This window comes from Scomber scombrus, chromosome 8 (genome assembly GCF_963691925.1).
Source record: "Scomber scombrus chromosome 8, fScoSco1.1, whole genome shotgun sequence".
In the NCBI taxonomy this organism is placed as follows: Eukaryota; Metazoa; Chordata; class Actinopteri; order Scombriformes; family Scombridae; genus Scomber; species Scomber scombrus.
In genome coordinates, this window is record NC_084977.1 from 17290610 (window position 1) to 17303105 (window position 12496).

Genomic DNA, 12496 nt, shown 5'->3' on the forward strand with positions numbered 1-12496 from the left:
GCAGGTTTGTGTCAACTTCCCCAGAATCATAGAAGTCATCAGATGTTGCTACTGCTTTTCTACATACATTCATTTTCTTATACAGAAACCATCAGATATGTAAAACATATGATTTAAAAGAAAAAAACATATGTTTGAAATAGGGCCGGGACTCGATTAAAAAAAATTATCTAATTAATTAGAGGTTTTGTAATTAATTAATCGAAATTAATCACATTTTAATTGCATATAAATATTTGACCTGAGAACAGTGAGAAGTAATTTTTTTCACATGGATTTTTAGTATACCATTGAATAATGACTGAATACATAAGCTTAAGCAACAAAAATATTGTTTATTTTTGTTCAAGTCCAACAGACCAGTGCAATTTTGCCATTAAGTGTAGCAATAGCATATTTAGAAATATAGTACATTTCAGAAATTAGCTAGCTACCACACTAGCGTCCACGCTAGCTGCTATATGTTTTGCATTGAGGTGATACTTGAGGCTCGATGTGCTGCGGTGATATGCGAATTCCTTGTTGTATAGCTTGCACACAACCATGCTCTTATCGACACTTCCATCCGTCCGTTTTTTGTAACAACATTTCCCATCCACGGGGCCAACCAAAGCGGTCTCATCAGCTACTTCGTTCATTTTCACTGTGGTTTGTTGTTGTCTGAACTACTCTAGTTGGTGCTCCAGTATAATCGGTCCGCCTGAAACTCATCCAGTGAGAAACGTTCCGCGGTGCAAAAATAAGTGTGATTAAAATGCGTCAATTTTTTTAACGCGTTAATTATTGTGTAATTAATTAATCTTAATTAACACGTTAAAGTCCCGGCCCTAGTTTTAAACCTTTACATATCCTATCAGGTCAAATTTGTTCAAGGTACGAAGCCGCTCAAGTTCCTATTTATAGTGACAGTAAGGCTTTTAAAGGAGTGCATGTGTAATTGTGTACTGTATCTGTGCATAATGAGCTTGCAAGTGAACATGTGGGCATGTGGGTTAGCCGTGTCACCACCAGGTCTCTTAGTGACAGTTGGTAATGGGCTGAGGGCGAGGAGAGGCTGAGGGAAGCTGACATCTCAATATCTTCATGTTTAAGTGTGTGTGCGCGTATGTATGTGTGTATGTGTATTCTTGAACTTATGTCATTGTGAGAGCCTGTTTGAGTTTTAGACCTTGGGAAGGGGGACATTTTTCAAAAATGAGGTAATTTTGTATGGTTGAGGGTTGAGGATAAAAGAAGAATGATGTTTGTGTACATGGTTATCTTTTGTGTGCATCTGTGATCTCTTTGTGTGTTTTTATAAACTTGTGTATATCAATGTGCTACTCTGAAGTGTAGTATTTGTATGTCTCAAGCAACATATGTGTGTATGTGTTTGTATGTGTTTGTCCCTGACAGAACATGACTGCCATGCCAGAGTGCAGCCAGACACCAAGACGGCAGCGACCAGATTACCTGGCTGACTTCACCAGCGGCAGCAGCGCGGAAAACTCCTGCTCCTCCTCAGATGAAGAGGAGGAGGAGGAGAGGAGGAAAGCAGGAGGAGGAGGAAGAGGCGGAGAGAAGAGGGAGAAGAAAGTTTCATATGACCTTGGGGATGGCAAGGAGAAGAACTTGGCTGAGCGCTCAGGTACAGTAAAGAGGCAGGATGTGTAAAAATGTCTAAGAATGTCTTTAGTGAGACAGTGTGAGGGTTTGACACGGACTTGGATCCTGTCTTCTGTCTTTCTTGCTCGCTTTCATGTTTACTTTATTTTATAGTTTTGCTTGCTTGTTTCTCCTCATCTTGTCTTGTTCTCTCTTCCTCTTGCCCTGTTTGTTGATTTCTTTCTTTCTTCCATCTAATTAAAGTGGTTAGCTTAATTGCTCAAATAACTTGTTTTTTTTAGATGTGTAAGTAAGAAATCACACATCTAAATCTATCAACCAAATACTAAATGTTTTAGCATTTCCGACTCAATTTCCATTTCGTTCAATTATGATAGAAAATTAAAGTATGGCCTGGAGTGAGACTGAGAGCTTGAATGTATGTCAAATGTAATGATACAGTAAAGAAACTGTAAATTATCCTGTGAGGCTGCAATAATATGACATCCACTCCAGCCATACACATGTACATGCATACATACTTTTTAAATACAAATGCTGACACTTCTGCTTTGATCAGTGCCTACAGTGCATGCACATACTTACTCTTCCGCAGCAAAGTGTTGTAGATTGTGATGGTGTGAATCACCAGGGGCAACATTACAGATGTTCATCTGCCTGACAGCGTTTATGTGCCTAATTGATGTGATAAAATGGCACCAGATCCTTGGATTTTAATTAAAGTGTATGCAGGATGATCGTAGACTCATGGGATGTGGCTCTTTGTTGCCGAGTTCCAAAGTAAAGTAGCATTCTAGCCTCACAGTTGTGGACACACACACGCACACGCACACTTGTTGAAGCACTGAAGAGCACTTGAGGATAGAAAAGTGTTCTAAAGAGCACAGTTGTAGAGAATTGAAGGCAAAGGAAGCGGCAGATATGAAGAGAAGAAGGGATTTGATTGAAAGAGAATAGTAGGAAGAAATCGCTTTTGCTGTTTACCTTGAGTTTAATGCTGAAATATTCCTTTTTTTATAGTGACAGTGTGAGACATTCCTTCAAATTCATATAAGTCAGATACAAGAACTCGCTTTCACACCTTTCATAGCAGTATATGTACTGACCTTGGAGTGGAAAAATTCTGTGGGTTGCATTGTGGGCAGCTGGTTTTACTGCTCAATAGAAAAGATCCTTGCTTGGGCTCATTCTGTTGTCACAAAGTAAAGGACAAAGCCATGAAAAAGCCCAACTTTTGGACTTTGTGTGTGAGTGTGCATGCGTAAGTGCGTGCATGCGCGTGTGTGCCTGTGTGTGCGTGTGTGTGTGTACGTGTGTGTGCGTGTGTGCGTGTGTGTGTGTGTGTGTGTGTGTGTGTGTGTGGTGTGTGTGGTGTGTGGTGTGTGTGGTGTGTGTGTGTGTGTGTGTGTGTGTGTGTGTGTGTGTGTGTATAGAGAGACAGCAACCCTGCCAAGCCCTACTCCATACCAAGCCACCAAAGGGCTGCTAGGACTAAGCCTCATAATGCTCTCATTTGGCAAGGGCAAAACCTCGGAAGATTTACGAGCCACACACACAAACGCACACAGACAGACACACATATATAATCACTTGTGTGTCCACTTGATGTCAGACACACACACACACTGCACGCATAGGAAATACACTAATACACTGGCTGGTAGACAAGCTGGAGGAGTTTCAAGGGTGATGGAGAGTGTCAGTGTGGGTTTTCAGCTTAATGTGTTTGTTCAATGTGTGTGTGTGTGTGTGCGCGAGCGAATGAGCGAATGAGACAGAGAGAGAGAGCTTCTCTTTAATCTATCCCCAAACCAGACAGTACTACTGTTTAGTTTCTGGTTTTGACTACATATGCTGCAATCGTTAAAAACCCGCACAAACTGGGCCACTGTGCCAGTGTGCCTGAGTTTAGCTATGGGAGTTTTAATGCCACACTTCATCTCTAAAGCCACCGACAGTGGATGGAAAGCAGAGAGGAGAGCTTGACAGTGACGGGGGCACTGAGACAGGATCAGGGAAGAAAAGAAATTGAAGTGTGACAGTAAGTGAGTGTTCCTCCCCCTATCCCTCTCCCTCTTTTCTGTTTCGGTACAGGTCGTATGCACTGGAAACCTCCAATCAGGTCACTGAAAACCAGCCCCGCCCCCTCTGCTTCTCCGACACTTTCTGGTCCAATCAGGCGCTCCATCTCCTGTCCGCGCTCCATCGCCTCGCTCTCATCACCCAGTGAAGTTCGGGCGCTGTCCACCAGACCTTCCCCTACTGTTCCCATGGCCACTCCCCTCGTCAGGCCGAGCTCTGCCACACTTCGCTCTCATTCGCTGAGCCGCAGTGGCTCCGCCCACCGTGTGCCTCATAGCAACAGCCTGGGGACCATCCACTCCAACATAGTAAGATATTCAACACACACGCACACAGAGTTGGGTCTACCTCTTTACAATTCAGAATGTGTCAGATGAGCTGTTAGTCGTAGAAAAGTATAGTAAATTCATTTTTAAATACCTGGGCTGTCACATTCATCAATACAACAATCCTCTTTTGATCCACTACTCCAAATAGATTTAAAGTACACAATCAAGAATTATTTCCCAATTCTATTTGCCCAAAGTCTGATGCACTGATCTGCTTTTCTTCCATTATACTTTTTTTTTCTGTTATATTTCACTTTTGCATTTCACCTCATCTGGCATATATTGTACCCCGGCCCGCTGAAATCTCTTAAGCAGCTTCTTCAATACTGTATAGCTTACTGTAGCCCATTGCAATGATCCTCCATTATGTTGCCATTGGTTGCTTTCTGCCTGCCTCCTCCATTCCCCTTCCTTCTTTACAAGTACGCTAGTAACCTTTTGATACAGTGGAACAAAATAAAATGAAGCAGAATACTTTTTTTTCATTGAGAAAAGAACTGAATGGAAAACATTAATATTGAAAAAGGCCATGGAGTGCACCAGTTGTATTCTTGTAGCTTGACACTCATGTAAGTGACAGGAGAATTTTCAATTTTTTACCTCTTTTTATACACTTAACTTTCCTGTGGGAGTCAAATAAGTGTAGATAAGTACATGCTGGTACAGAAAATCTCAAACTGGATATAGTTATACTAGTGTAAGCATTGTAGTAGAAATGATAAAATGGTATATTAAAGGAGGGTTTTTTTAAACATAGTATGTTGGGTGGACTAAATTTATGAGCACTTACAGATAAAGTCTGTTGATAAAATGCCTGTGAATGTGTCTCTGGTAATTAAAGAAAACAATAATGTTTATATTTCTGATGTCAATGATCATAAATGTGTAAATGTGACTTAACAGTATACTCTCTTGCAGTGAGATGCCTACATAAATTGCAATTTATAAAATGTCCTCTGACACAAAAACATAAATAAACTTTAAAATGTCAGGGAAAATACCAGTCACTGACATACAATTAATAGTGAAAATAATAATAAATTGCAGTCATTTGTGCCAAAAATCTGAATTCTTTCTTTCATTTCTTTCAGTCTGTTTTGGTTTTGTTATAGATGTGAGATGATATTATAGTGTTGAGTTAAACATATTTCTTTAACATTGTGTAGGGTGATCCACTGATAAACCTGAGGAGTAAAGAGCAGGAGGCAGAGCTGGTGCGTCAGACTCTTGCCGCGCTCACCGCCATGAGGATCAGGTTTCCTGGCAAAACCGAGGAAGAGGCCGAGGCTGTGCTGGACGAGGTAGGTGCACTCTTTCAATTGTTTATGTATGTGCCTGTGTGCATTACCTTATACAATAATCAAATGTGTATTTTTGTGTTAAGAAAAAATAGAACAAGTTAGAGGCACAGAGTGCAAATAAGTAATGAAAACAAAAACAAAAGGAAGAAAGGAAAAGTGTAAATCTGGAGGCTCTTTATTCCCAGAGCCCCGTCTGTGGCCAGGTGCGGTCACTCTGCAGCCTAACTAAAAGTGACCTATTCGCCTCCCTCCACAATAGCCTGTCCGCTCTGGCCTGGCTCCCATTGTCTTTCAAGCGACCCCAGTGACAACCTGTCGGTCAGTTTGCAGCCCAGCGCTATTCCCCACTGCTCCTTTGTATTAATCATGCCTCCTCTATTTCTGGTGAGATCTCGGTGTCCTTGCATTTTCCGTGTTTATGTTTGTGCTACTGCTAAAGCTATTGGTTAAATTTAACTTAATGGAAAATATTACTGTACAAAAAACTGTAGAATAATTAAGTCTATGGATGCAGATAATTTTATGATGATTTTATGGTGCATAATCTGTTGGAAGCAGTCTGCCAAGGATTTCAGATGGATACCTTTTCTACAAAGTGTCTATTAAAACAGTCAACAAACAGAAAACCTTTCAAAACCACATACTATTTCATTGCTGGCCAGGAACAAACTGCAGTTTATGTACATACTCATGCTTCAAGATTGTCAAAGTCCTAAGAAAACAAAAGAGCCCAACTTGAAACAGAAACAAAGAGAGGCAGAGGCTCACCTTGAATTTACACCATAAGTGACACATCAGTGACATCATGAATGCTGAAGAGGCTACAAGAAACAAATACTATATAAAGCAAACTGTTTACTTAAAAATATTCAACAAATACACAATTTATTAGTTTGATTAATTATTTCTAATTACTATAATTGTTGATGTGATTTGTATTTGTATTAGTTTTTTCCCCCTTTTAGGATGCACGTCAAACCATTCTGAGAATAGACACAGAGAATACTGGGTATTGAATGAGAGGTTGCAAACAGTACTTGACTTGCAAATATTGTCCTTATCTCAATTTATATGATTACATACAGCGTTCACGATTGACATAACATTCTTAATAATAATTGTGTGCAGCTGTTTTGATTAAGGTTAAGTTAGGGCAAGCCACCAGAGAATAAATGTATGCCAATACAATGTCCTCATAATAACAGCAAAAAAAAAAAAAGTGTGTGTGTGACAACTGGGTGTGTTTGGGTCGTGACAGACAATTACCACCACACCTGTACTGTTAACAAACCCTAATGAGAGCACCATGGAAACGCAGACGAGCGACTGCACCTGTACTGTTCAGTGTCCCCCCTCAGGAGAGAAGGAGTGATCACTTGGCATGAAAACAATCTTTGGCATTTTATGTTTTCCATGATTTAAAGTTGAGGTCTAATTGGGCTAATGATGTGTTTTTATCAGAGTAATTACCTCCTTTATCTTCACTCAAAACCTGCTTTTTTTTGTTGCAGTTGGAACCATGGAAAGGTGAAATGTATCAAGTGTGTTTTGTTGTGCTTTAATTGGGGGTAATTTGTGTACATATGAAACAAATATGACAAATGAGTGTGCAGCTTACCAGACAAGGTTCATGAGGTTCTTATTGAGAGAGAGTTTTAAAAAAAACAAACCAGTAACTTTTCTGGAAAGTAAATGGGAGTGTTTGCTGTTTACCATAGCTATATATCTGAATTGTCGTGGAATGTTGTTTTTTTTCCTGTATGCGCATTTTCTCTTGTCTGTGTGTACACATGAAGTTTAAACTAGAGCTTCCCATCGGTAGGACTGTTTGCTGGGGATCTAGCATGCTACGTGAGAGGTTTATGTGCACCAGTGGGGAGATGTGGACTAAGTCAACACAGCAACAATAACAGTGCCTATAGGTACACAGTGATGCTTGCACGGGAGGCAAGTGCATGGGAATATCCAAAACAGCTTTTGAGCATAATGACACATACCCTAAGGATTTTTGACACACCAACAAAACATTAGGGTTTTCTGCTGAGGTACTAAAGATCACGATTCAATTTTACTAGTAACCCTCACTTTTTGCTGCATTTACATTCACAAACAAAAACATATAATGCAGAAGCTAATTTCAGAAATGCACTGTACTCTGTAAATGTTCTGCCAATTTTGCATGTTGGTGTCATGAGTGAAAATTACCTCGTCATTTTTCCATAGGACGCACTCTTGGCAGTCTGCCTAAAATTATAAAACTCTGGGGTGAATAAAACTGGTCATATTGCCAGGAGAAGTATGAATCACATTTTGTTTTTGTGTGTGCAAACAACCTAGTTTTGTGAAAAACAACTGAAAATTGACTGGACACAAAAATTAGAGCACTTCTCTCGTAACGCGCCCAAGACCTGATAACAAGACATATTAGTAATACGTTTCCGTAAACAATCTTTCGGGTCTTGCAACACATTTCCTGTGTTGCCTAGTCTCATGTGCCTGATGCTAGATATAGCACAAATATTGTACTTTGATCCGTAATGGTTCTGTCATGTTTGGACATGGAACTTCTCCATAACGGAGATCTAGGTATGTGTGAAAGCCAAAAAGTCATTTCATTAAAAGATAGCTGAATCCAGCATTGTTACAGATTACATGTGTGGGTTTATGGTGTGAAAGAAAGTCTGCCAGGACTGTGACTGTGGGAATAAGCTCCATATGTTCCTTTTCTGACACATTCATACAGTTTAACTAATAATAATTTCACTGTGCTCCGCTGTGGTGCTCTCTAGCATGGCAGTGAACACTTACAGCAGACTTTTCCTCAAGGCCCTTCCTCAAGTTAAAAGGGTGCATTAATTGTCCCTTGCACATGTATTTGTAGCCCGACCTGTTGATTTTGTTGTTGTTGTTTATGGCAATGATTGAGACTGCCTGTAAAAGTATTGTAATCATCTGGGTTTTGACAGAGGATTTCTGTTTAACAAGTCAAGAAAGGAAATGGCAGTGTAATGGACTTGCTCTGTTCATTTTTGTTAAAATTATACCTATAAAATGCTCTGATGGTGTTTTTCAAATATATTTCCTTGATTGCAATTCTACATTTTAAGAAATAGTGAGTGTGTGTTCAAAAATGTATTTTTAACATTTTCTTGACCCTTGCTTGCTTCCACAGATCCTCGACAACTGGAAATACCATAAACCAAAGGTGGCCTCCTATTGGCTTGTGAAGTTGGACTCAACCAAACAACGGAAGGTGAGTCTCATGGAATTAGGTTGCAAGATTTTGTTTTTTGTAAGAATGTGGACTGAATGTCACTGCTTTTTAGTGGATGAGATTATAACCCCAACAGACATTGAGGGACGATTTAACAAATAGGAGAAAAAGAGAACTTTTAAAATAGAAAACAAGAAGTTAGCCTATTGTTGTAGCCTATTGGTTTGGAAGACAGCTATAGCTGAGAAGGAGGGGGTGGTGAAAGTGTGGTCTTAAACTGTAGAAACTTATGTGTCCTCAATCAAACTGATAGAACAAAGCGATCAGGTACTTCTGGGTGCCTGAAAAAGACAAAGAGCGAACGTCTGTGAGTGAAACCTGAACATGATCTAGTTATTAACACTTAAATAACAATAACAGTGAAGTTCTCAGATGCTATTGTTAGAGATAATGCTTCATGTTTGCATTTGTAAATTCTCAAAGTCTTTAAAATGGGCCATATTTATCTTTCAACACATACATTGCCTTCCTCTGCTATGCTGCCACGCCAGCTATACTCTTTCTCTGTATAGAGCACCAGTGAACCTAACAAAATGTCACTGTTCCAAAATGTTCCTTTTATCTCTTTTGAACAACTTTTAAAAAGTAGCACACAGGCATGAAGATCATTACTATGTCTGACCATGAATGAGAGGTACAGACACAAAATAGGATGTAAACAAAATAGAAGAGGGGACAAGACGTGAAATGGCATCCAGTAGGCGTGTCGGTAATGATGTGATCTCTCAGCTGCCGCTTTCTGCACAACTGTGCTCTGCTGTGTTGTGGGCTTTGGCGGTGGGAGCTGATGTTTTATTTGGAGTGGAGCAGTCTAATGAGCAGCAGGCAGAGGTCAGGAATGTAGGGCCCACTGCTCTGCCATCTGATTACCATACCAAAACATATCTGTGTGTGTTTACTCATCTATCAGTTTGTCTGAGTGTGAATGCGTGTCTCGCTTGCCTCATTGCTGTAGGGAAATCTTGCCTCTTCGCATCGCAAACACACATGCACGCACACACAGTCAGACGGGCACGTCAGTAATGAGGAGCCGAGGAATCAAAGTCAAAAGAGCCACAGCGCTGCACTCGGAGTGGGGTGAAAAGAGAAAGCAATAGGGAGGTAGAAAAGGCAGTGAGGTGGGAAGGGATGTGAAGACGAAGAAGGGAAGATGGAAGGCTGGCGCAGGTGTCCTCAGACCGCCTGGGAACTTCTGACACCTTCTCTCCAAGACTGACGTCGGTGCAGCAATTAGTCCTCTCCTGCTCTCCACACTGTCTGCCCCAGCACTTTTTGTCCCGCCTCAACCACAGCCACACACACACACACACACACACAGACAATTTATGCTGTGTGCGCATACTTTATCATGAATGCAAATGTAAAACCAACTCGAACCCTCATTGTGTGGGAAGGTAAATGAGTTTTTGTGTAGTTTAGATTGTGTTTGTGTTCTTTTGTGTGCATGCATCCGTCTGTATTATACATAAATGCACGCTCTCTGTTACTGACTGAACACATTTGCTCCAATGATTGCTACATTCAAGGAAAGATAAAAATGAAAGAGTTAATGGTTGGATCAAATGCCAACTCACATATATCAATTATGAATGCTGTCACTTGTTTTCTTGCAGCATTAATTTTCCTCATTATGACAGGCTTATTTAAATTTTGTTGTGGCTTTCTGCCATTCCCCCTTTTCCTCACTCAGGTATTGGACATTGTTCGTACCAATGTACGCTCAGCACTGCAGCGGATCTGGAGGGAGCCAGATGTAGAGAGCCTGCACCTCTACCGGCTCTTTAACCGAGTCTTCAACCGGCTGCTCTGGAGTCATGGCCAGGGCCTATGGAATTGCTTCTCCAACACCGGGTATGCCTGAACAAAATACACTGCAGTATATGTCTGAATGAGTATATGAGACGAGGTTGTGTTAAAATGTAGATAAACAAATGAATATAGCTGCTGTCATTTGAAGTTCAGTTTTATTTTTTAATTCATTTGATTAGCCCCTAGGTCAAAGAATCTGTTTCATATGAAGAACCTTCAAAATCAGAAAAATAACAAAATATCACAATAAGCAAAATGAAAGACTGATCTGAATAATTATATACTTACAATATATCTATCTATAATATAATATAGAACAAAAACAAACTAAGACAAAACAATATTAAGCCATGCTAGCTTGAGCTAAATGCTGTTATAGGCATGCTAACGTTCTCACTCTTATAACACTACTGTAACATGCTAATATTTGCCTACATGCTTACAGTGTTCACCATCTTAGTTTAGCTTAATATTAGGTTGCTAATATTTGCTAAGTAGCCCTAAAAACAAAATACAGCTCATGGGAATGCCATCATTTTTGCACGTTGTTTAATCATAAATCAAAGTACTGGACACATTCAATTATGAATTAAATGTTGACCTAATGGTGGTGCTAGATGAAAACAGAAGGAATCCAGAAAATTTCTTCCTGAGGGGTACATGAATGTCTGTACATGGTGGTGCCAGTCGGGGCATTGCCAACATGAGGATTCATCCTTATAAGTGTCATGTCAATCTATCCAAAGTGGTGGACCGACTGACAGACATTGGCAATTCCTTTAGCCATACTATGAGCAGTGCTAAAAACCAAAGTAGTTCAACAGAGACACTAAAGAAAGACCCTTTGTATCATGAAAAAACATTCTAAAAATTATCCGAGGTGTTCATGGAATCTTGTTTTTCAGAATCAACACAAACAAATGACCACAACCAGGCCAATTACCACTCTATTCATTGCACAGTGCCAGTATTTCATCTCCATAACTAGTTCCTGCACTGCAATCTTTCCATGTCCATGAGCCTGGTGCTTGTCAATATTCAAGTTTTAGTGACAGCAGGGACAATTTGTCTCTTTTATTCAGTATGACTGAGGAAGCAACACGAGCTGAAAGACAGAGAATGACTGACAGACCAACCAGACCCCGCTGCACTTTCCTGAAAGCTCTCAGGGATGAAAGAAACATCTAACTCTAAGGAGACAGAGCGCAAATTAAGGTCACAAATCTTGGCTGTTAATCAGGGGTTTTTCACAAGTGAGAGCGAGAAAAGGAAAAGGGTAGGCTGGAAGAGGAAAAAGGTGAATGAAGACCTCTTACGGTTTTTACTTTGGTTTATTATCTGATACTTTTAAGTTTTCTTGTGGCTACTTTTTTTCTGTTTTTGATGTGACAGAAAGTGACTTCTTACAAGATGTCACTGTAGTGACAGCCCACATGATCATGTCCCTATAGAAATCCCAAAACTGCAGACAAGACACACAAACATGCACACAAACACACACACACACACTCCTGCACACACACAACTGTTCTGTTTCCCATATAACATATATTTTGCTTCCCTCAAAGACAGACATCTTCAGATGCATGAAGTTAGTTTCCACATGTATTTCTTCAAGTAGACACATTAACACCCTTAAACAGACCCACACATGCATAGAAGGACACACATACATGCATACAGCTGCTGTGCTGGCGGCTTTTCATTTCGTCTGTCATGAAGGTGTGACCTTCCTGCATCTCCTCCTCTACATATTCTTTACAGTTCAGTTGTTCAGTGTCCGTGTTTCCCTCGACACAGAGGGCTCAGAGGGTGTAACTGAAGTCGCTGCCCACACAGCTCTCCATTTTCCTCCTACCTTACTTTCTTGGCAGTCGTAATTGAGGGAGAGTGAGGAGGGGAGCGAGTGAGTGATAGAGATGAAGGGGATGATAAGAAGAAGGAGAGAAGGGGAGGGACCCAGTGACAGAGAAGGAGCTGGGAGGAAAGTGACTGAAAATGAGCCATCATAGAAAATAGTAGAGACTGGTTAAGGCTCGGTGGAGGGGTAGTGGCCAGGGAGGATTAGCATAGCCTAGCCTGAGCTACCCCCTGCA

At 40.5% G+C, this 12496-nt stretch overlaps 1 protein-coding gene across 1 annotated transcript in view; it reads left to right on the forward strand.

The window, feature by feature from the left end:
• ttll7 (tubulin tyrosine ligase-like family, member 7) overlaps positions 1-12496 on the forward strand; it is a 71477-nt gene that overhangs the window by 49899 nt on the left and 9082 nt on the right. The window contains exons 15-19 of the mRNA XM_062424080.1: positions 1396-1627; positions 3700-3995; positions 5183-5317; positions 8490-8570; positions 10282-10442. Coding sequence (XP_062280064.1) covers positions 1396-1627; positions 3700-3995; positions 5183-5317; positions 8490-8570; positions 10282-10442 — 905 coding nt within the window. The remainder of the gene's footprint in view (positions 1-1395; positions 1628-3699; positions 3996-5182; positions 5318-8489; positions 8571-10281; positions 10443-12496) is intronic.